The following is a 25,302-nucleotide window of genomic DNA, read 5'->3' as shown; positions in this document are numbered from 1 at the left end:
TGCGATTTGTTTTGGTAGAAAATGTGAATCTTTGGTCCCCATTTGGTTTGTTTATTATAATTTCCAAGAAACTGAATAAAGCTAGACATTTTGTATTTCTGAGTGGGAACTTGTAGGAAAAGCAAATAATTTGTGTAGAACTCTCTCTATTATCTTTGGACTAGAGAAATCTGCCATACAAGAAAATTGCTTATGCAGTTAGATTTTGTTGTTTCTCCATCGGGATGGATTGCACACTCCGCTTTAGAAGAAAAGAAATGATGATTTATGCAAGTACATAATGGTCCAGGGGTAATGAGTGCGTGAGTGCATGCTTTGTGCAAATGAAATTCAGGCAACCATAATGTATAGAATAAATAGTGACAACTGTGAATTACAGACCCATAATTCCACTGAGGAGTTCTGCTGATGACATAAACTTCAAATGCGAAGCTCGGGTGGTTTGTGATGCTCCATCACTGGAGCCCAGAAGAGGAATTAATTCCAGTTCACGCTCCGTAATTCTAAATTCATGTGACTTTCTTTTGTTGCTCAACACATGAACCTCACCTCCTTTCCCACTTTAAATAGCGTCTCTCTACATCTTCCTATCTTGCGACAGTGTGAGCGCTCTCATGCGCGTTCTCTTTTTCTTGCAAGCTTATAGATAAGAACAGTAATAGCTTTTGTTTTCAAACTACTGCAACCTAACATCTAAGCTACAGTTGGAATGTTTTTAGTGTTGTCTTTTTTAAATGTCCAAAGTTTGCTCATCAGTCAGCTTTAAATTCTTTGACGTTGTGTTTGATAAAAGCTTGATACGTACATGATTTTATGGAATCTAAATAGAGAATAAGTGTTTTGTGATTCTAACTGCAATTATTTGAGCCTCTATTTCTTGTGGAGTTCTGTAGTTTTCAATTAAGTAGTCGTTGGAAAATATTTTTATGCAATGCATTTCTTAAGAGTTCTTTGGGGGAAATAAAATAGGGCATTTATATTGAAAACTGTTGTTTTTAAGTGATATAAAGTCCTTGTGATGCTTCATGATAGGTATTTACCATATGCTCAAGAAGTGGATAACTATTTTTACAAACTGAGTAACAGATTATGTGCATAAGCATTTCATGGTAGATAAACACACAAAGAATTTTTTATGTTTGTTTGAATGTATCACAGTACTTCAGAATGACAGGTATGTTGTGCTTTTGCTACATAAGGAGTGTTGCTTCTTAGTCTGTGTATATCTTCTTGCATGTGAATTATGCAAACTACATTTTATTCCATCAGATTCCAGTTTTACTCAAAATTGTGTATGCTTTTCACTTTTTAAACACATACACAGAGTGTGTGTACTGAAAATACAGTAATATATTAAAAAAATTATTTGTCTTGACTTTTTATATTAGGTTTGCAGTTAGCTAGCTAGGGTTTTTTTTTAGCGATCAGTGTAATAAGCCTTTGCCTTCTATGCAGATACAGTATATGTGATACAAGTATTATTGCTGGAATGCTATTATTATTGACTGTTTTATTACTGTAGTTCCTAGGATTTTTTGATGGTGTTTGGGATTGCACCATGCAAACTGAGACTGATGCCAAGTCTTCAGAACAGAAACTAATTCTCAGTCCTGAAACAAATTGTTCTTGGGGCTAGACTACTGGGGGCTTTTCACAGATTTTGTTTTCTGCCTAATTTGCAAGACTAAGCCTAAGAGCAAGGTGACGCTGACTATGGAAATATTATCCTTGTTTAATACTTTGAGAAGAGAAGCACTGAGGAATTAAGTGACTAATTCAAGGTTATGCAAAACTCTGTTGCAGAGCTGGGACCTGAGCCCAATTCTTTTGAGTCCAAGGTTAATATCTCAACCACCAGACCATTCTTCCTCTAAGAATATAGCTTTCTTTATAACCCCAAATTTCACTTATGCTAACTTTACTGCATAACCAAAATCCCTTTGACTTAAATTTTCCATAGTTGCTCTCAAATAACAAGGGAGTTAAAAACTGCTTCTGTAAAGTCTGTTTGACTATTTTTAAGCTGTATTTATTGGTAAAATAACTGATTTTTCAAAATGTCTTTAAGCTTAAATAGTAAGACTTTTTACGCTGTCTGAGATTTCCTTTCCTCTGTCCCCTAATATTACAGATCATTTTATTATTTACTGTAGCCATTGCCTGAAACTAGACAGATCATGTTTATCTCAGCAATATTTGAACTACAAAGCATAGTTTTGATATATTTATTCTCTCTCTCAATATATATTTATATTGAAAATGAAAGCTGAATTCTGAAGAAATTATTAATAATGTGACAATTCAGTGTTCTAAAATTTAAAGCCTCTGTAGAGGGACAGTTGACATCAGACTTGATTTATATTGTAACTCTCATTTTAAAGAATTAAAAGTCTCATATTCAAGACAAAAAAATGAAGCATGAGTATAAGCTGCCTGTCTAGAAGATGTTTTATTATAGGGCAAAGTGATGATTTCTTAAAATGCAACTTGTGAAACTAAACCTGGAATAATATGGGATTTTTTTGGCAGTTCAGCCCTGGTAAAGTGTGACAAGCCAGGACCAGTAACTGGAAGAATAATAAATAATTAGGAGTCTAAACATGCTTACTACAAATTATTGGGAAAGAAATAGAAATATTAAGTAAGTCTTAAATATTGTATATCTAATGTGAGTGTGCTTTTTTAGGAAAAAAGCTAGTCTTTTATTTACCATAATATTTTCAAGGGAACTCAATTTTCAGATATAGCTTCAAAGATCTGGTTTGTTAAGATATCCTGCTGGGGTGGAAATAAATTTAACAGTACTTTTGGATATTTATTCAGTCTTATTCAGTTTGCTTTGTGATATATGCTAATACCTGGTCCTCTTAAACTATTTCAGAAAATCTTAAGTTCAAACATCTTCAGAAGATCTTTGTAAATATTTTAGTGAATGAATGAATAATATATTTTAAATGTTTATACATCCTTTCTATACAAGGATATTGAAGAATGATAGTCATTTCAGCATCAAACTATTCCTGTAAGACAAGTTTAATTTGTCTTACGAATGAGGAAATGAAGACACAGAGAAGTTAAAATAATTCAGTCAGACTGCTGCAGTGCTGGGAAGACAGCCGTTAGTGCTTAGGAGATTTGCATTGTCTTCCCAATTGTCATTTAGCAAGTGCTTTGTTTTGACTCTTAGTGTACTGAGTAAAAAAACCAGAACCTATTTATCCTTTCTTTTTGCCCATATATGACCTTTAAACCCACCTCCAACTTCTTGCAACAGAAGAGAAGGGAACTACTACGTTTTAATGGACAATATACAAAAGTTAAGCTCTAAGAGTCATGGAATCGGATAACTTTTCTAAATTTATTGATCCTTTCATATGCTGTTAGTAGTTAACTGATATTACTTAGAAATTGGATTACTGAAGAATTCCAAGGAAACCCAAAGATGACCAGCTGATTATGACCTTGACTCATTTGTTGTTATAAAATTTGTAAAATGTTTCTGCTTATTAGTGAAATTATTATCTAGGAACAAAGACTTTTTCTGGGCAGGATTATAGCTGCTGCATGATAATTAACGGGACAAAGAGACGAGGATTACAGAAGCAATAACAGTAAAATATCCAGGAACAGTTGCATCGGGACATTATCTTCCTGTCAGCTGTGCTGTTGTGTGCTTTGGCACTTCTCCTCTTGTCATCCCACAGTAACCAGAGACTTTTATGAGGGCCTCACGGAAACATGCCTCATTCTGTCCCTGTGGCTTTTTTTTTTTCCAGAGAGTAATCTTGCACACTGGGTCAGGAGAGCCAGATGGGGAGAAGAAAATAATCTAGTGCTGGTATTCTTAGTGGGATGTTAGTAGTTCACCAAAAGTGATAGAGGATGGGTGATTTCTTTAACCACTAATTGTGAAATAAACAGTTTACGGTGAAGTGAGTCACTCTTCAAAAATACATAGTGGTAACTTGGGTATCCTCAGTCTGTTTTGGCAGGAGATCCTAACATATAGTGGAGGATATTTTCCCAGCTATCAGAGTCATGAAAGAGTTCTAAATCTGGTAACTGATTGTTACTTTTTACTGGAAAGCATGAATATATGATAAAAGGTTAGTTTGCTAGAAGCATGTTTTCACTTCTAGTACTGAGTACCAGAGATTAGAAAGAGCATGTTTAGATATCCTGCATCTTCTTCAATTTCTGCTCCACTGTTTTATTTAGTAATGTCGTCTTGTCGGGACTCCTAGTGGCTTTTTGTGTAGTGTATACTATTTCACACCTTGTGGCACCTAACCTCTAATTTTTAGATAGTTACTTAAGCAAGTGGGTTCATGCAATTTTCTATTCATTGTTTTGGGAATGTGCTTCCATCAACCACACATCTCTTCTAAAGCTATCACCAAAAACTCTTTGTTTGAAGCAAGGATATAAGTGGGCTGGAGTGTGATTGGAATATTTGCATGCTTCTTCCTTGACTTTTTTTTTTTTTTCAAATGCAGTATTGACAGAAAGCTGTAAAACTGACAGGAATCAAATTACCATTCTTTCATGTAAGCTGTTACTGCAGAATTATCTAATTTACTGCAATAAATGTTCCCTCTCTTTCTCTCTCTCTCATAAATGTATAAATTTTTTTTTCTGACTTGCAAGGAGCTAATGGTGAAGTGATTGGCAGTATTCTTGTGGTTTGACTTTTAATCTCCAGTTGGAACAGGAAAATTTTGAGGAATGAGCCAAAAGCAAATTGCTCATTATGAACAGTGTGGATTTTTGTTTGTTTTAAAGGCTGGAAAACATTCCTATTTCAACTAAGGCATCTTTCAACGTAGGCCTGATTAGGGTGTTCTAGAGACATCTAGAGATGTAAGATGGCACCATCAGTACCTTTAAAGCATAAATAATGCTCAGGAATCCTTACAGGCTCTGTAGATATGAATTAGTGAAGTGTTGCACGCAGGCTTGTGCTGTTCCTGCAAAAGGACTTTTTTCAAAATCCATTTAGATGAGTTTTGGTGTAAATGCTATGTAAGCTGATCAGAATACTGCTGCATTGTTTGCACAGGGCTACGTGGGGATAAGCAGCATGCTGCTTGTGTATTCCCAGCACCACAGAGACTGAACACAACTGTAATAGCTCTTTTCCCTGTTTGTGGTTGATAGCTCTCAGTGACATTGGGTCTGGAATGGCGTCGGTGTCTCCTCATGTGCATCTCTCAATAGTACTTGTACACCTGTAACAGTAATCTGGAAGATGGGTTAAACCAGAAGGAGATGCAGTGGGCAGTCTTGCTAACTAGCCTAATCAAACTGGCTTACTTGTCCTTCCACCATAGTTGAGGGAGAGAAGAGTCTCCTTCAGCTGGTGACTAGGAACCTTGGAGGTTAGTCCATCTCAGTCCCCTGGCTCCAGAAAGTGCTTAGGAAGAGGAGTCCCTCGAGGTCAAACCTCTCACAAAGAGGTTACTATGTTGGCTCAGCTGCTCCTGAAACAGCAGAATGACTTGGATCTGAGGGCAAGTCATCTACGTAGCTCAGAGTACTTCACTAGAGGCCACTTCAAGTTTTTCCTGCCAAGTGTTTAGGATATCTTGTGGGTGCAGTTGCTCACGTGTAAAGTTTTGGACCTTATTCCTGAAATAAAAATCCATAAGGTATCATGATCTTGAAATCAGAGTTGTGTTACTAAAACCAAATGGTTAAAAGGGAACTTTATTTTGAATGAATTAAAGGCAACCTTTTTTGATGCCTTTTTTAAAGCCACTGAAGAACAATCCTTATTTTGTGACTGAAACAAAACTGTTGATTTGCTTGATGATGCCCAAAAAGAATGGTTGAGTACAAAGTCGGTTTTATTATGCCATAAGATTTTCAATTACCAGAACCCTTCCCAACTGTTATACTGCAATAGGGATACAGACTTTTTCAGAGTTAGGAATTTCTATGCAAACATTGAAAGTTAATATAAAATAAATGAATAGCTTTATTGTAACAGGTTATGTCGTGATAGTACAAGGTAGAATTCTAGTGTAAGAAAAAATGCAGGTAGTGCAACCTAGGATTAAAACGGTGCTTGTGAATTGTTTTCCGTTTGCATTTTTAAAAAAAGTAGGTGGTGTTCTTGTGAAGTCTTAAAGATATCTTGCATCTTTTGCTAGTGGCTATTATGCATTCAGGCACCTCAGGAACAAAGAAATGACAGAGAAATGGATGGCCTGGGCTTAACTAAGTAGGTGATGGTACAGATGAGGCCTGATAAGCTTAACACTTCATCTCTGTGCTGCCACTGTGGTTTGCAAGGAGATTAGAACTGTCTGACTGTGAGGAGGGCAAGCTCCACAAATTCACTCATACATGGCAGTTCTGTAATGAGGTGATACTTCATTCCTTAAACTACTGAACTAGAACTGCACAAACAGATGTATGCCTCTGGCAGTCCTGTGCATGCAGCACAGGCTCTGCCGTACCTCCAAATGCAAACAGAATGTCCAGTTGCCACAATTATATTTTATTGATGTACGCTGTTCTTTGTACATTCGTAATAATAAGGGACAAATTGTATTTTTGTGAAAGGAGGAAACCTGCAAGTAAATTCAGGGTGTTTACGTTGCAGGGTAGAGTTTGACAAGAATCTAAATAATTATTATAATTTTTCAGTAGGTTAACATGACAAAATCTGGTGTTGGAAATTAAAAGAGTATTCTGCCCTTGGTTATGTGCATTATGTTCTTTCACAGCAAAACTTTTTTAGAAAGCTCACAAGATGGAGATGTGACCCTGCGTTATGAATCTTTTACACAGTTGCTGGTAAACAACCAAAGGTCAAGCTCAGTCTCAGAAGTTAGCTTTTTTTTGAGCTCGATAACATGAGTTTAGCAAAACTACATAAGGATGCTTTGAGAGTCAGAAATGACCACTGAGACCTTAATTCACACGTAGATAGCTTTAAGTGCTGACTTGTTCTGCCTGCTTCAATAGGACCACTTGTGATTTTAACTTAAGTATATGTTAATTACTCTGCTGTCTTAGAAGCTTGAATGCAGTTCACAGAGAAGGTCATTGCTTTGTGGTGAGCAGAGAGGAATTTATCAATAGATTGACTGGCAGTAACCTGTTATTCAGGCGGCTTTGTTTGACGTTCTGAGGTTTAGCGAAATTGTGTATTTTTATTAAGCGATGAAATAGTAGCAGTCTGCTGATGGCAGTTTGCTGAACATTATCATGAAGAATATATTTTAAAAATGGAGACTTTAATTTCGATGTCTTTGTGAAAATGTACTGTTAATTGTAGCAATTTAAAGTTTACTTCGTGCAAAAATAGTACTTAAAAGAATTCAAACACAGTGAATATGAAAATTCTGTTCTTCAGAAAGCGATGACACACTTTTTAAAACCAGAGAACCAGTAGCTTTATCTTGTTTCCTCTTCTAGAGGCTTACTGGTCTAGGGCCAGTCCCTCAAAGTAACAGGACCACCAAGTCTTTTTTTTTTTTTTTTTTTTTTTTCCTTCCCCCTAAGAAGGAGGTGCCTCCATTAGATGCTGCTCACTTAAACCTGGTCTTTTTTTATTTGCAAAAAAGGTGTTATTTAATTAACTAGTGGAGTTGAATCAAATAAACTAAGCCTCAATGTAAGCAAATGTAATTTTTCAGTGCTAAGGCTTTCCATTATGGTATAATGAACCACATAAAGCTTAAAACATTTCTATACGTATATTCCCTAGTAGAGTATTTCTGTTGCAGAAATCTGATTTTAGACATCGACTGTTTGTACTAAAGAACATCCCAACTAGAACAAGATCTTTATTTAAGAAGCAAACTTTCAAATTGTAGTACTTGAAAATATCAGCCAGTATATGCATATACTCCTAAATTACAAGCTGTTTTCTCTAGATGTGTGCAAATAAAGTATTATTTTTTAAGTGCTATAAGCATATGAACAGAAAAGATACAGTAAGGAGATAACAGTATGTGTTCTCTTTCTAATTAACAACTTCTATGTGATTAAAGTGTTCTTCTACTAGCTTCCTCTCATGTGTGAAGGGAGCAAAAGTAAATTAATTACCATTAGCCTGAAGGAGAGCACACTGTATTCTTTACGACTTCATAGTATTGATTTGGCTATTATTCATGGCTTTTATTCTCTGCTATGCAGATTGATGCATCTTTAATTCATAGATACATTATCATTAATAGTGGTTTATTGACCAAGCAAAACAAAGCTGTTGCTGGGTCCTTTCTAGTGCAAAAGCACTGTACTTCTGCTAATAAATGTATTAGTTTATGCATTCTATTATAGACTCTTGAGTTAGATGGTTTATTTCTATACGCTATAGTGATGACCTATCGTAGTGCTATTTGTAATATGCTTTATTTTTTTGGCGAGACAAACTGTTGGTAATATAATGAATTCCTAAATTACAAAAACTTTCTAGTCCTTTGAGAATCAGACAAAAGCTGAATAAGCATCTCCATGTTTCTGTATGTATGCTACAACTAACTGCATGTAGAAACCTCTGTAAATAATAGGAAAAAATATGCCCTACACTTTAACTTGAGATAGGTTTGGTTCAGATTTAATGTAGCTAAATCTGGGCAAAAGTTTTATAATTTTGCAAAAACAGCACTAAACTGATGATTTGTTGAAATGTTTCCAATCTGATCGAATACTGCCGTGTAAGTACACAAAAATAAATCTACCTTAGCTTGGTAGTCAACTTATTTTCTTGTTTGGGTTTTGTTGTTTTTTTTTTTTTTTTTGAGAGAGAGAGGGGAAAAAACCGACAAGACTAATAAGGGCACGAGACTACAAATTTCTAAGTAGAAGGTCCGAATCTGGTTAGTTTTTGACATACGTTTTGATGAAGGCGATTATCATTAGGGAGCTATGTACACTTTAATAAAATGTCTTGTGTTTTCAGTCTCAGGGGAAAATAAGGGCTGAGATTGAGGCTGATTTTTCACTCTTCTCTGCAAAATTTTAAATTGCTCAGTGTGTTTATTTACTCTTTGCAGTGATGTTTTGGAATACCTGCTTATGGTATAGCATGGGTGTGATATGATACAAAGGCTATTATTCTGTAGATTATTTATCCAATTTTCATTAAAAAAAAAAACAAAGCAAGAGCTACAAACAGAGCTCTGGCTGTGGTTTTGATGTGTTCATTGTTTTATGCACAGGGCTTTTTCTTAACCAGGTTTCAAGCTTCATTTTTAAAAGTGCAAGAGAGAAAACACTCTGAGGGGAAAAAACACATTGGGAGCTAGCAGCATGCCAATATTTCAGATGCCAGTCTAAGAATATATGGATTATAGCTAAACGGTCCAAAGAGAGAAAGATCTGGGCAAGTTCTGTTGTACAGGGCATTAGTTTATATCATATTAGTCTTTCAAAGGCAGTTAACAAATATTGGATTGAATGTGGTTTGGCAATCAAACTTTAACCCTTTGTTTTTCCTTGTGTGTTTACCAGTTTGTTTTATGAGGCTTTGAAAGAAATCATGGTGAATATAATACTCTATCTAAATGTACAGAAAGGCTAGTCATTCCATACTGTTTCTTGTGAAGTTATAAGTGGCTGAGAATCACACAGGAAAGTGAAAAGCATTAGCTTGTGTGGCAAAAGCACAAATGTGTTTTCACGCTTCCAGGCAGTGCCAAATACTATAGTTTGGTTTCCAAATCTTTTTTTTTTATGGTTAGCCTGCTGAGTTCTTCTCAAGACATCTGCGCACAGACCATGTGCAGGTGGTCTGATTTTCAGAAATGCTGAGAACATACTGACATTGCTGGCTTTGATGTGACTGAGGGGAGTTCAGATTTTTGAAAATAAAATCATTTTTCATGTTCAGTGATGAAATGAATTGGAAGCCTAAATTTAGGCACCTGAGTTGAGGTATTTAGATGTTATGCCTTTTCTTGTTCTTACAAGTCCACTTTGATACATAGTCTTCTGATACCTGTCTAAAACCCTAAATCAATATAAATACTTTTATCAGGTGGATACAGAAAAGTGCAATGATGAGATGCAGCAGCAGGGATCAATGCCATGTCCTTCATAGTGACAAACAATGAAATAAAGCCCATTTAAGAGTTAATGTTGAAGGTCCCACACAATGCAAAGGGTAAAGGTTTAGAAGTATTATCCAAGCAGATGAATGTTAGTTATAGAGAACATTGCAAATTGCAAACAGAGTTTGTGTCCCAAGGAGATGAGATTACATGTTTCTTTTTCTGAGGAACAATAACCATTAGCTGTCCTAAATGAGCAGTGCTTTTAAATCTTGTCACAAGACATGGGTATTGCTAAGCAAAGGTTTGTCTTCAGAATGCACTTCAGTTTTTGTGTTTATACTCCACTTTGTTGCTTTCTTTGTTGCTCGTTTTATTTTATTGCTCATTTAGGGGCAACCATGGAAGGTGGGGAGACAATTGTCTGGTTTTTCTGGAATAGAAAATAAGCATTGTCTAATAAAAGTATATAGAAATACTGAAACCCAGAACAGCAGCTGGGTGTTAGGCAGGCATAGGTCTGCAGAAATGGAACAATAAAGAGGGAGAGACAGACACGCAGTGATAAAAGGAAGTGTAATGAGAAAAAACATTATAAAGAAAGAATGATTGAAAGAATTAGTTTGTGGATGTATCCTGTGACCTTACAGCACAAAGCAAGCTGTCTCTTTTGGTTGTCCTTGTTTCCAGTAACCATAAAGGCTTTCGGAGAAGACCAATGCAGTTTGGTGTACAAAAGAAAATGTTGTAGTATCTCATCCCAGCTGAGAAATTGGTGAAAGTAGTAAGTTGTCAGGTTCCCTACTTCTGAATCTTCAGTGACTCAGAATAACTATCCAAGATGATATAACTGCGTTCTCACATTTCTTCAGACTTTTGTGAGAGGCAGATTAGATGTACATACTTCTAATATACTTGCTTTCACCTGAAAATACAGTGATGGCTTTGCCTTGGATGACCATGCCCTCTGGGTCATATTGTGATTCTGCAGATTTATACCTATGGGTTTTTTGTTCATTGTTTGAAGCAGCTCATGTGAAATACTGTAGTGAGTTTTCAAGAGTATCAAGTATGTCTTTATGGAAAAAGGAGTCTCCAGGGCAGTTCCAGAATGTTCTTTTTTGGTTTAGATGAGGACTTTATGTTCTCTTCTAAAATAGAAGCAAAGGTATGTATAATTACATAGACAACTTCTGTAAAATGTATTTCTAAAGCAGTTTTTAGTAGTCTTGCTTAACTGGCTCTTAAAACACCCATGCTGGCCTGTGAAGATGTTTCAGATGTCTAAAAGAATTTACAAGACAGTAGTTTGCTTTTTCAACCATTTTCAATATGATTGAGTTTATAGTCAGGAAAGATGGTGAGCTGGCACTCTTTTGCAAAACAGTCTGAAGTCCCCTTGGCCTCTGCCACTGGACGCTGGAGACAGCAGCAAGGCAAACCTTCTCGGGTGTTTTTGTTGCTCTGCTTAGCCCGGACTCAGAGCAACTCTGTTAAAGGGAAAGGTGGGAGCATATTCCTGACCGCTGTTTGACTGCTTAGAATGAGATCTCCTAACTAGATTTTTATTTGGATCACCCATTTTTGGTGATGGTTGTTTAGGCGGAAGCTTATTAACTACTTCAAGTAAAAATTGCAATACTGAATCAGTCTTAGAGAGCAAGCATTTGAAACTCCTGGAGCATGTTTCCTTATCTTTTTATTTATTAGAGAATATTCTAATTTATGCATGACCAATGTGACTGCTGCTTTTAAATTTTATTTGTGAGGAGAAATACTCTATATTGTAGAGTAGCTTGTATCTTTCCACACTAGCTCAGCTGTTTTAACCAGGTATATATTCAACACTCTTCCCGTTATTGCTGTTTACATGGTATATCTATACATATCTAGTTATGTAAAGGTTTGAGGAGATACCTTGTGTGGACATGTTTCACAGACAGGGCTGAGGAATATTGCTAAATCAGGAATTGGGTTGGTTTGGTTGGTTTTGACTACCATTCAGCTTAATGCTTTAATTGATTTGGTTTTGTAGCACTTGTATGTAGCAATGAGGTAAAAATAGGTCAGAAGTAAATATCTCTGTAAAGATTAAATATGCTGGGGATATAGCGCCCTTGCAATGACTGTAGGATACTTACATGGTGTGTAAATTATTTTGCAAGGAAAGCAGTAACTATCCTTGTCAAGTCTGCTGATGATAACAAATTCCTCAGGATAGCTGATCTTTGGCTATAATACACCAGGTACAGCTTTGAGTAGCTAATCATATTAAAATACTATGCAACAAATATTTCAATATTTTGCATTTCCAAGTGTATTTTATGCAGTAACTAAATGGGAGTTTGAGGCAACAGGAGTTCCTCAGACACCAGTGTGTGGCAAGAGTCAAATGTGACAGGCTAATGTGGAGCTCCTTGGAGTCATTTGATGAAGTGAATAAAAATTTCTCTGCAGAAAAGCAAATGAGCGTGCCATCACACTGGTCGTTGCTGATGGATTTCATCAACACAAAGAGGTTCAGTAAAGGTTAATAGGAGTGTGTAATGTGGTGTAACACAAACTCCCAATTATCAAGGAGTTCTCTAATGTCAAGGTGAGGAGAAGTATGCCGTTGTGACTCATCTTTCCATGCAGATCAAGCTGAACTTAACAAAGTTATCTGTGGTCTATTGGGCAGGGCACTGGAAGAGTAACCAAGAGAGCTTGTTCTCTTTGTAGTTCTGAACTGTTGTGTGACATTGGGCGTGTTACTGAATTTATGTATATCTCAATATCCTCGTGTACAGAATGGAGATTATCATACATACTCCTTTTATAAAGTCTTTGGAGCTCTGTGGATGAAAAATTCTATACCAGCTCTGAACTAAAATAATTTTGTTTATAAATGCTCACCAGCCATCAACAACAAAATAAAACCAACTCTTACTATTGCTTATTTTGTTAAGGCCTGAATGCATTTTAGATTAAGGAGGACCAGATAATAACAACATAATGGTGGCACTCTAGTTTAAAAAAAACACACCACCATAGGGTCAATGTGATAATGGGATTCACAGATGAGTCTATCAAAGGAGTGCACCATCTGTATTTGATATCTCTGCTGTGGTAGTGCCATCTGAGTACCCTTCTGCTCAGTGGAAAAGCTTAGATTCCCACTCACATGCACATGTAATTCTGGAGACTGCTTTTTGTTTGGCTTCAAATTCAGGTTTATTCCAACAGTACATATATAATTAGTGACCCTACACTTCTAATGAAGCATTTAGAGGATGTGCTGTATATTTTTAAATCTTCTGCTGGGAATTGCTCTACCATCTCTCATGTGCAGAAGGGATGTGTGCTGGTGTGGTAGAGCACTGCAAGAGCTCAAGCCACAGAAAGTTTGAACTTTCACTGTTTGTGTCCCATCAATTTGAACATGAAAGTTGTTTTAAAATAATATTGTCTTAAAAAATGCTGTGATAGATTTTTCCACATCAAAAGCAATTTACATTCTTAGTTTTGATTCAAAAGCTCAGAGCCATATTTTGCTAATAGTGGAAAGCCTTGCTCTGTGCGTAGCTCCTTTAATTTTGACAGAACTGTTAATGGTGTAAGACAGCACCTAATGTTTCTACGCTGTTTGCTCCACATAAATTGTAGGTTTTGGGTTTTATAACTAAAAAAAAAAAACAAACCAAAAACAAACCCCACAAAGTGTAAAAAGGAGTAGGTGTTTTTAAAGCACCCTGAATAAATGCCATTTGTTTTAAATTTTGTGCAGTAGTACTAATAACATACACATAAAAAAATCATTATACAATGAGAAAAGCATAAAAAAAATGAATGTGAGCTTTATTTTTAGGTTGCAATGAGGAATACATTAGTGAAAGAAAAAACATTTTTCTTAATGCATAAAAATGTAGTATATTGTCAGCCTTCTGATCCCTACACTCTAGAAGAACTTGACCTAAAAATCCGAGGTTACTTTGGGTAGGAAAGTCAACATTAGTGAAGAAATCCATGGGTTTAGGGGTTAAGAATTAACTGAGACAGAACTCTGTTTAAGACTGACATAGCTTTTGACTCTGTAACTAAAGAAACCACATTAAGAGCTGCAAAAATTGTATTTTTGTAATGTAAGCTTTTTGCGGCCTTGCAGACTCATTCATTGATTACATTTGATTGTCAGGACATATCACATATAGAATCAAAATAGTTCTAATAAGCCAATTAACTTATGTGGTCCTTCAAACCACCACTTCTGTGCCAAAGGGAGTCACTATTAGGACTTACATAGCAGAGTGTCTGAAGCAAGTTTAAACGGTTCAAGCAATGCATAGCACAGCCTTTCTACTGGGCAATAGATATTAATTGACATCAAAAGTTGGTGATTTGATCAGAAGTGTATGTTTCTGTAATCTCACTTTACATTTGCAATGTTGAGACTTGAACATCTGAAAGTGGTTTTGGTGTGGGGTTTTTTGTTGGTTTTCTTGTTTTGTTTTGTTTTGTTTTCCAAATGGCATGGAGTAAACATACTTTTTTTTTTTAATGGAAACAATGAATAGATTGAATGGATATTTGATCTTTCATTTGCACACTGGTTCTGCTTTTTCATTATAAAACAAAATGTATATGTGCATATATATATTTAACATGTATGTGACAAAACCTCTTAAATAGCAATATTTGTAAAGTATGTACAACTATGCAAGCTGTAGCTATAAAATACACCTCAGAGGTGTATATCAGTTCCTAATATGCAACACAAACCAACAGATTACTTTAAAGGATTATTACAAAATTCCTGTTGCGTGAATACCTTTCTTTAATCAGGATGGTAGTGGTATTTACTGGCTCTGAAAATCCCAGGGAGTGGGAAGAATTTTCATTGTAAATGGTTGCAGTGTTCGGCACATGTACAAAGCACCCACAGGCTTGTTGAAGGACTGAGACGAAGGACTGTTTACACGCTTGTAACTTGAAATATTTTTGTATACAGCATAAAGGCAATTATCTTGATTTTGATAAGAGTTGATAGAAGTAGATACAAATAAGAACACAAAGATCATGTTCCTCTTTGGAAAAAAAACCAGGAGGAAAAAATTCAAACTGTAGCTGACATATGGCATCTTTCTGAAGTTGTCTTGCTTCAAGAGGGTGTTTCTCTTCCTGCCTTGGTCACTCAAGCTGCATGGGTTTTGATGTGGGTTTTTTTGTTTGTTTTTGTTGGTGTGTGTGGTGGTTGTTGTTGTTGATGTTTCAGTGCCAAATACTTGGATTGCATTAAATGCTTCAGACCTGAGTTCTGTACAGATTGCTTTCTGGTATGTTATTTCTAGATGATCATTTACCATGCAAGAAAAGAACCCCACACCTAAATCCATGAAAAGCATTGAAAGTTCTGACAGTGAAGTACTGTCTGCCTTTCCCTGGCGCTTATGTGAAATGGTCTGGCAAAACAGATACTGAAGAAATAATGTAAATTTTGTGTGCTTTCTCAAATGATAAATGTTCTTGTCTCTCTGGAGAATTTCTTACCAAATGCTGATTTCTTGCAAGCAGAAAGAATAAGCATTTCAAGTATTTTTTTTTTTTTTTTTTTTTTAATAACACAGCAAATCAGAAGATGTATCTGCTCGGTCTTCTAGACAATTGGAAATCCATTTATCAAAAGAAATGTCCAACTATGACTTAATTTTTCATACACTTTTGTTATGCAAGTCAATTATAACAAAGTTAAGGCTGTTTTTCTCTCCTTTTAATAACAGTACAAATGTATTACTCGGTATGTTACAAATGTTGATGAGAATTTTTCAGTATCTCTTATTGGAATAAAATTATAGAATATTGAAAAAAATCGAGGGTTTCATCTTTCAAAAAAAAACCAAAAAAACAAAAAACCTTATCATCAACTTCATCTTTCTTACAGTGGAGACAAATGGCTATTTAAAGACATTGCTTGGAATAGCCATTCAGAGTAGTGGTACTACAAGGTAGTTTGCAAGTCTGGAATATAAAGGACAGCCTGGCCCAGAAGCTAGGTTTTTTCACCACTGTCTGTGATAGCATTTTGCTTAATTGCAACTGTAGTGGCACGCTGCTGTTTTCTCAAGATTACCTTAAAATAAAATAAATAATTTCATTAAAAAACTATTTCAAAGGGACTATGTCTTTGCTGTTTTAGCTAATTTATTTAAATTAAAAACAAATTTAATATGTAGAAATCTAGTGGTGGGGAAGTGATGAGAGCCTGGAGGTCAGAGCGCCTCTGCAGTGTGAAAGGAGGAGAATCCATTATTAATGGCGTCCTTTGTTACAGTTTTATTGTGGTGGCTGTTTTTTTTTCCCCATTATCTGCTGTGATTCAGGTTTCTTGCATTGATAGTTGTTATAAAATCAACCGCTTTCTAGATTGAATCTAAATTCCCAGCTTCATGCACATTGAGTACTAAGAGGAAGTGCAGAGACACGCACAGATTAAGCTGGCACCTCTTCCCTCCAGACACAATCACTAGAGCGCAAGGATACTAAAAACAGCTGGTGTTTTTTCCAACCACATAATTTCTCCTGTTTTGGAACCTTCCACTGACGGCTGAAAAAATAACAGAAGTATTTTTATGGCAATGAAATACTGAATGTAAAATACATATTATGTAAACCTCTTATTATGTAAACCTCTTGGTTGCCAAGGTCTTGCAGATCAAGTAAATACTCCTAGTTTGTTGCAAATGTTCTTGAAGATTTCCAACAATTGACTAGACATGCACCATGCAAGATGTGTGGTCTTTTCAAATAGAACTTATTTCTGTTTCCTCCAATTTTTTATTTTTTATTTTTTTTAAATTTTGGAACTTCAGCATTTAAATTAGGAAAAAATGAATTTATGTACTATGAACTAGCATAATTATAAAATCACAAATTATCAGTTAATAAATCATTCCCATCTATTTTGAGTGCAAGTTATTATTCATTTTCAAAAGCACCAGTTACTCAAAATTGAGAAGTGTGGCTTTTTAATATGTTCTCACAATAGCCTAATAGACTATATGGTATGATTGTCTGTGCCTAGAAAATTTGTTGACTTCAAGTGTACCATTCAGTTTTCAGAGAAATGCAGTGAATAATTGCCTGGTTTTCTTCACTTGATGGCAAAGCTTAAGTCAATAAATCTGGTGACCTGGAAACAGTCTCTTGAAGTGATGCATTTTAGAATACTTTCTAAGAACTCAAAGGTCAAGTCTGAAGGAAACCATTTTTATCAGAACTTATATGTTGAACATGATCTGTGCGGCTTAAAATAAGTGTTTCAAATTTGTACTTGATCTATTGACATAATAAGTACGATAGTTGTTCATGACAGTGCATTTTGTTTCATTTGTTTTAAATTCTCTAAAGCTTCAAATCCTGTGGGACGTGGACAGACTTTGACATCATTAATTAACTGGGAATGTTTTCAATTTGCTGTTAATTTACTACATTTTATCACAGTATTTTTTACAATAACATTTACTCCTCTGTTGTCTACTGTGTTGTTGTATTTTCTCCAGTACATTAAAAAAAAAAATAAAAATTTCTATTTTAGACAAATCACTGTGCTATCCTAAATGAATTTTTTCAGAGTGGAGAGTAGTGAGTTTAGTAATGGCATAAATGGAGTTGCAGAGTTGAAATCAGAACTCTGCTTATGGCATTTAAATGCAGACCAAGAATAGGAAAAAACCAAACCTCCCCTCCTGCCTCCAGGGAGCAAAATGCAGGTGGTCTGCTTGAGGTTTCTTAGATTGCTTAGACTACTATTAAAATCTCAGATACCATAGAGCCTCATAACAGGAAATAGTGTGGAAAAAATGAAATTATTACGGAAATTAAAGAATATAAAAAATTTAGTGTCCTAAATATTTACTGATAATTTTGTATTTTTTTAACCTTCTTATGAAATTGTCTGCAAATGATGTTTTATCAAATGTTATTTGCTTATCAAAACACTTGCACAAGGTTTTGCAGAGAAGTATAAAGTTTAAAGCAAGTCCAAAGTGTCACTTTGCCTTGAAAATTAGTTTTGTCAGAAGAAATGGGTACAATATGCGCAGGCGTTCTCTTACAATAGAGTCCTTCCGTAGACGTCGCTGGTCCTGACTTATTCACTGTTTTGATCATTTTAGTGTTCATCCAGGTGCTTTGAGCCACTGTTTTTGATGCCCTTCTTACTCTGGAGTTACATAAGGTCTGGAGATAATCATAATTCTATAGGCAAATTTTAACGATAAATCTTTTTAATAATACCAGCTCACTTTATTGGCTCAAGTATTGTGCTGTGGGTTGCCCTAAGAGTCTGCTTTAGAGGTTTGGAAGATATTGTTTGCACATAGGCTAAAGCTGGCAGAAGCCAGGTATGCTTTTCATCTTCCTCTCGGTATCATGGAGGTACAATTATGTGAATAGGTTAAGGGTTCGGTAATGGGCAAAGGTTAGTTCATCACAACCATACATGTTTTAAATAGAGATAAGCAAACAATAATGAGACTGAAAGCGATCTCTTCTTAGAGTACAGGCTATAGTGGCATGATATGGGAAAGAGGAATGTTCTCAGTATTAAATGCTTTTTTTGTATATTATATTCTTACAAGCTTCATTGTAAACACTGATAAAGAAAAAATGTTGATATGCAGAAAATAGAGAATAAAAATTGTTTTGAATATATTTTTAGTGCTTAGTCAGTCTGAGAGTTATTCACACTGTGAAAAAAGACCATAAGGTAATGCTCATCCATAGTGTATAAAGAACACTTTTATGCTTGCATTTGGATAAAGACTCATGTTTATGTGGTTTATTTAGGGTTTTGTTTGCATGGAAAGTTAAGAATGTCTGGATAAGCTTGTAGTATAAGTATTCATAATGTAAGTATTGTGTAAAGCTTGTGAAATAGACATCTACAGAAGTTCAGATGAGGAGGAGGAGGATTCTAGGTTGCTAAGGCGCAGTGGATTGCCAAGCATATCACTGGTTTTAAATGATTTTTGGATGGGATACGAGGATTTTTTTACTACTTTTTTTTGGCTGTTGTTCAGTTGCGGGAAGGGGTAATTTAAACGTTGTGAAGGGGAATTATTGTTTTCCTACAGTGCATGAGATAAATATTCCTATTATATTTTCTTAACGGAGTTCTGGTTCTAACCCAGTTCTATCTCTGTGACAGCGTCTTGGCACAAAGCAGCCTTCTGTCACACAAATAAACATCAAATAAATGAAGAATGTCAGCAAAATGTAATATGAAACTAATAATTAGTTGTCAGAATTTCAGCTGGTTCACTGTGAATAACTTTCCTCTAATTCTTTTTTCATTTTTTTCTTCCAGAAATACAAAGAATATGAGAAGGAGGTTGCAATAGAAGAAATTGATGGCCTTCAGCTTGTGAAAAAGTTAGCAAAGAATATGGAAGAAATGTTTCATAAAAAGTCTGAAGCTGTACGGGTAAGCAGCAGATCAATCTGCTATTTCATTCTATGATGTAAAACTACGTACATAATTTAGGCTCTGCTCTGAAGGCTGTACTAGCAATTGAAGGTGCTGAAGTAGAAATGCTAAAGCGTTCAGAAGTATTTTAGGATCAGTGTTCAAGAGAAGAGATATGAATTATTTATACCATCAATAGATAAATGCAAGAGAGCATAACTAGGTTTGGACTACCAGTTTCCCATGAGAGTTTGTAAGGTATCACTTGTGTTCAGTAAAACATAACTACGTATGGTTGTGCGTTAAAATGTTAGATTTCAAACCAAAGCAGGCTTAATTTCACTGCTCACTATTATAAAAATAGTATTGCAGGGAATCTTCTGAGTTCAATAACTGTCCTTTAGTTCAAATCTAGAAAAAGATGCAGATCCTCAAATGGGACTAAATCCAAAATTCCTCTAATTGTGGTAAGTACTACATCACTCTAAAGGTGACTTATTAATGATCATTAAGTTACTACATTGAGCTTTCTGTACATCTGTAGGTTTTGGTGGGTTTTTTTTGTTTGTTTGTTTGTTTTTTAAGATCTCCATTCTGATCCTTCTTTTGTAGTAGCTTTGGTGTCCTATTAGATTAGATTTACCGTAAAAAGAGAAAAAGTTCTGACTTCTATGTTTTACTATATTGAATAAGTGTTCATTGTAACATGCATGTCCTAAAGAATAACAGGTCTTCCTGTTTTAGTTTTCATTTTGCATTATTCTTTGCTACAAATTTAGGTGACTGCCTGTAACAGTAGTGCCTGTTACATCATCCCTATCAACAAACTAACAGGACATTATGGTGATGCCATTTACCACCAGCTACTCTTTCAGCCATATTTGTCTGCTCAATTGAGTTGAAGGTCTTTGTGTCTTGACGGTGGAGCTGAAGGCATCACCCAAGGACAGGGATTCCATTTGTGTAACTGTAGATACAATTTTGCCTTTAGCCTTTTATTATTTGTTATGGTGCAAAAGGGAGGAAGGAATTTGGCTGCGTTTTAGAGGTTGAATTTTCTGGGCTGGCAGCGAAGTAAAACATATTTCAGCTTGTAAACCGAGCACACTTGGCAGGGAAGCAGAGAAAGACAATAAACATGGAACCCCACAATGCTATTTTTACAGTCTGTTTTTCAGAGAAAAACTGCACTTTAAGATGTGTGCAACAGCTTCCAGAAGCCTGCAGAATATTGACTCTGGGAGGCGATTGTTTTCCTTGTTCCTTAGCAGAGAAAACTGCTGCCCTGAGATCATAAGAATGTGAAAAAACCGTTCTCGGAACAGTGCTCGTTTAGAGCAAGAAGAGCCCAGCAAGCTGCACGCTTGCTGGTCAGAGGAGCTCTGTTCCATCAGTGTGGAGTGCTACTGGGGAAGAGCAGTTTGTCTCTCAATTAGAGCTTTGTAACAAATGTTTTCTAACGTTTGTGAGTGTTTAGAACTGGTTTGGCCTCTTCATACAAATGGTGTTTTTATCTAAGGAGGAAAAACATATAGGACCAATATAGGCCACCATGCTCTGAGTAAAAATAAGCCCGACTTCTGTGAAGTTAAACCATGTGTATAGTATTGTGTGAAAGGGGTTTAGTGCCGGAAAAAGTGACTGAAATCCAGAGCCTTCTTTGGAAGGTCTCCATCTTTGGAAAGGAAGCTATAGAAGCTTGGTTTGGATAGGGTCACTTCTTTTAAAAAATGATCTGCTTTAGTGTACCTTCCAATAAAGTTATTCTTTTTTGCATAATTACATAACGTGGTCCGTCTTGGTTGCTAGAGGTATAGTGAGTGACCTTTTATGTTCTGGTAAGTAAGTAGCGCTTAGTATTTTATGTCCTGATAAGTACAAAATCAGTGGTACAGTGCAGGTTTTGCATGAGTTCCATCTTTGCTACATTATAGCTAATTTTCTCCTCGTATCTGGAGAGGTGAGATAGGAGTTACAAAGCTCCTATGGACCTAAGACCTCTCCTCCATGCTGAGACAAAGTAATATTGCATCACCTTGCCTCTAAAATAATTGAATTTCGACATAAGCTTTTGATGGAAACTTGTATGAAGAGCACTGAAACTTAGAATTCAGAGTAATATTTTAGATATGCTGACAGTAATATTGGGGTAAGTATTAAATGAAGAGTACCTTACAAAATATCTCTCAGCCCTAGAAATAACGGGGTGACCATTGCAAGGATTCAAATCCAAGTGCTCAGAAAACGTGTCCCAATGTTACCTCAAATTGTTACCCTACACTGCTTATTGAATTAGCTTCAAGTAGACATCAAAATCCATGATTTAATTTAAAATACTTTTTAGATAAAACATTTTAATCAACATACATTTTCAGATTCTAGCAGATGTGGCAATCTGTGACAACTATTCAGAAAGCCACAGTATATAAAATCTTTAATTTGTAGAAAAGGCCAAGAAGAAAGACCTGGAAATATAGAAATAGGGTGGCTTGGAAAGGCCTTCAGTTTTTTTGTTTTGCTTTATGCTTCAAACACATTAACTTGTTCAAAGCTACTAATCACATTTGAACTCTTTTCTCCATCCTCCCCCTTTATATTCTGGTTGAATTTTTATCTTTCTGTCTCATTGCTTTTCATAGTGATTAGTTGGTTCAGTGTGATTTTTATCATATTCATCCCCTGTTTGAATTACCCTTCAGTATGCAATTATCCTATCACAGAATGTCCTATTTTTGTGCTGTCAGATACATAAAATAAATGGAAAACTGAAAGTGCTAAACCAATTATATAACCTTTTGTCATCTACTTACTGATGGAAACCTTTGCAAGCAACTTCCCCCCCCAGTGTTCACTATTTACCTTAGATTTATGTCAGTTCAGGATATTCCTGTTAACCATTTCCTTCCTAATACTGCCCTACTTGATCGAATTTCAGAGAGGTAACTTCAGATTTTATTTTGAAATATTTGTGACATGATTTAAGTTAAAACCACTGAAGAGTGGTTTTGATTCAATGTCGCTGATGCTTTGTTTCTAGCTGTGACAAATGTAGATGTGTCCATTTACCTTTAACACTGACATTCGAGTTGGGAAAAATCTTACTGCCCATAAGGTGGCGTGAATGGAAATGTTTCCTGCATTGTTCAGCAGTGGGTTTAATTTTAAAGCCAAACCCAAATAATGCCTTTGAGACCCTTGTGTAGTCCACTGTCACTTGTGGAATTGCTTCAGTTGCTTTTCCTGGACTTTTAGTGATTTCACTCATAGGAAATGTGTTTGATCAGTCTTAATTTAAAGTTAGCTGTGATTTTTTTAATTTTTTTTTTAATTTTTTTTAGAAGGTTTTATGATACTTTAGTGACTCCACTCATTTGAAACTGAAGAGGAATATGACACTATGACATAATGCTCAGTAAAAAATGACTACTGCAACAAACTTGATAGTGAAAAAGAGGTGGAATTAAAACTATTCATTTGGTGCTTTTACTTTTCCTACTTAATGGTGTAATAGGAAAAAAAAATCAAAGGAGGATAGAGGGAAGTGAAAAAGAAAGCAAAATGGAAGATAAATAAATTATTAGGGAATATTCAAAAAGCTATTATTGAAACTTCAGCTATGCAGTTGAATTTCTATTTTCATTAGTGTTTCTTTGCAAGTAAAGAGAATCCTGTAAAAATGATTGTTGATTTACTTGCAAGATGGCAAATCAAGTGTTAAGGATTATTTTTCTTTAAGGCAACTACCATTGCTGCAGCGGAAAATGCAAATAAGAGATTTCTTTTTATTAACTTTTCCTACTGTAGCTACCTGGTGTTCATTGTGAAGCTGATTCTCATTATAACTGTACTGTGAAAAGTAATTGCTGTTGTACAGTAATTCAATTTCAGTGCATTCATGCATCAGTAAGCCAGTGGGGTTTATCTAGAGAAACCTGGGACTTTAAAGCTTTTTATCGTGAAATTCCACACACAGACAAACGTTCTTCCAAGGAGCAGAATATCAGCATTTACATTTAACAAGCATTTGCAATGAAGAGAAATGGATTTTTTTTTTTTTTCCCACTGATGATTTTTTTACACCAGTCTTTAAACTGTTTTCAGATCCTATTAGGATGATGTTGTTTATGCACAGTTAAAAAAGTGTAATGTATGTGTTTGAAATGTTTGTGCTTATTCATACACGTATCTGGTTTGCACATTTTAGTATGTGGATGTATATACGTGTGGGTACGTATCTTTACAGACACACATTTTGAGTTTATATATGTAATATCAACAGGTGCAATTTACTATAGATTTTTTCCATATATATGTACATACATATGTAAGCAAAGTATTAAACTAAATGTACTGCACATATTGCCAAGCAAATACTGGTAAATTAGTGTCCTGATCAATAAGTTATTTTTATTTAAAATAATTAAAATGATATGTTGGTGAGTGCAAAGTGAACTTGGCTGGATGAACACAGAGATCATGGCAAGTAATCCAAAGCTGAGAATGAAAGGTCCTAAAGAGAGGAAGTTTCTTTCTCCATAGGAATATTTTGCAGTGCTCTGAATAGACTTGTTTATGAAAGCTCAGTAAAGAGTTCATACTGAATATTGTAGTCAATGAATGTAGCTTTTATTTACAAACCACCCACAAGTACTTCACTGTTTTCTTGGGTGTATTTGGAATTTAACTAATTTTTGGTGTGTAACTTAATGGTAGGTTCTTCCCCATTTGATCAGACACATTGATACAGAAGGTAGTTTTTGTTTTCTGGTTGGTTGAGGGTGGCATTTAGAACTGGATTTTGAAAGTAGACACTTAAGTAGACTGATTTCTTACCCACTGTTAAATACCTTTCCATTCCAGCAGTTATTTCAGTCATTCACTTTAAGATTACTGCTTTCAGTTGGTGTCATGGAACTCATACAAAAGTGTAATCACAGAAAACAAACTAAATAAAACTCAAGTTTTAGAAAGGTGTCATTATTTCACATGTTCTCATTGATAAGGAAGTTTTTATGTAATCTTTTGGGGGCTTCTTTTCTTCTTAGAGTGGATAATTTTTGTCATGTTCTTCGGTTGAGGTTATTGACTGCTTTCCTTCCCCCCCTTTTACGTTTGAACCTATTATCGCTTTTGCCAGTGGTTAAATCCCTACAAGTGTTGTCAGAATCAGGGAATGGTTACAGGGAAAAGAGTCTGTATCCTCACTGAGGAAAGGCAGAGAAAACTCAGTCATAAGAAAAGACGGGAGAACACAGTGCAGTGAAAGGGCACTAGGGGTGATGTGGAAGGGACCTGAATAAATTATGGGAGGCTTATTTAGTGGATGAGGGGTAGAGGCAAAAAATATGGTGGTAAGAAGTTATATGGCAAATGGGAACTTGATGAAGGATTAAAAACAAAACAATCAAAAACCCAAAGAAATGTACCTTTCTGTTCAGTAGTCTTGGATCTATGTTCTTAATACCATTGAGCTGTTTTTCGGTTTTCTGTGTGCGTGTCTGTGACCAAAGCAGATATAGTTCTGAATACAGAGGGAGTATATCTGTTGAATTAAGTAAAAATAACATTTTTACTCAGTTAAATTTAAAAGAAGTCTGGCTTGAATGACTATGTTGTATTGAAAGTACATTTAACACATATTATATTGAAGGAGCATTTAACTCTAAGTGGAAGTACTAATCTGCAGAGTTATCTAAGTAGGTTGTTGAGCTGATCATGGGTAACCATATTGTTGTTGTCTAGACATTCATAGCACCTACAAAGCTTTGGATCTTTTGTGCACCTTACAGCTCAGAACACTTCTCAGCAGTATAATTATCTTACTTTTACATCAAAGATCAAGTATATCAAATATAA

The 25,302-nt window shown here is 35.4% G+C and overlaps 1 protein-coding gene across 1 annotated transcript in view; it reads left to right on the top strand.

Moving 5' to 3' along the window:
* CACNA2D3 (calcium voltage-gated channel auxiliary subunit alpha2delta 3) overlaps window positions 1-25,302 on the top strand; it is a 483,288-nt gene that overhangs the window by 80,782 nt on the left and 377,204 nt on the right. Inside the window, exon 3 of the mRNA XM_050904793.1 lies at window positions 19,348-19,464. Coding sequence (XP_050760750.1) covers window positions 19,348-19,464 — 117 coding nt within the window. The remainder of the gene's footprint in view (window positions 1-19,347; window positions 19,465-25,302) is intronic.

Source organism: Gymnogyps californianus, chromosome 13, assembly GCF_018139145.2.
Source record: "Gymnogyps californianus isolate 813 chromosome 13, ASM1813914v2, whole genome shotgun sequence".
NCBI lineage: Eukaryota > Metazoa > Chordata > Aves > Accipitriformes > Cathartidae > Gymnogyps > Gymnogyps californianus.
The sequence above is the reverse complement of the archived record's forward strand: the minus strand, read 5'-3'. Positions and strand labels throughout refer to the sequence as shown.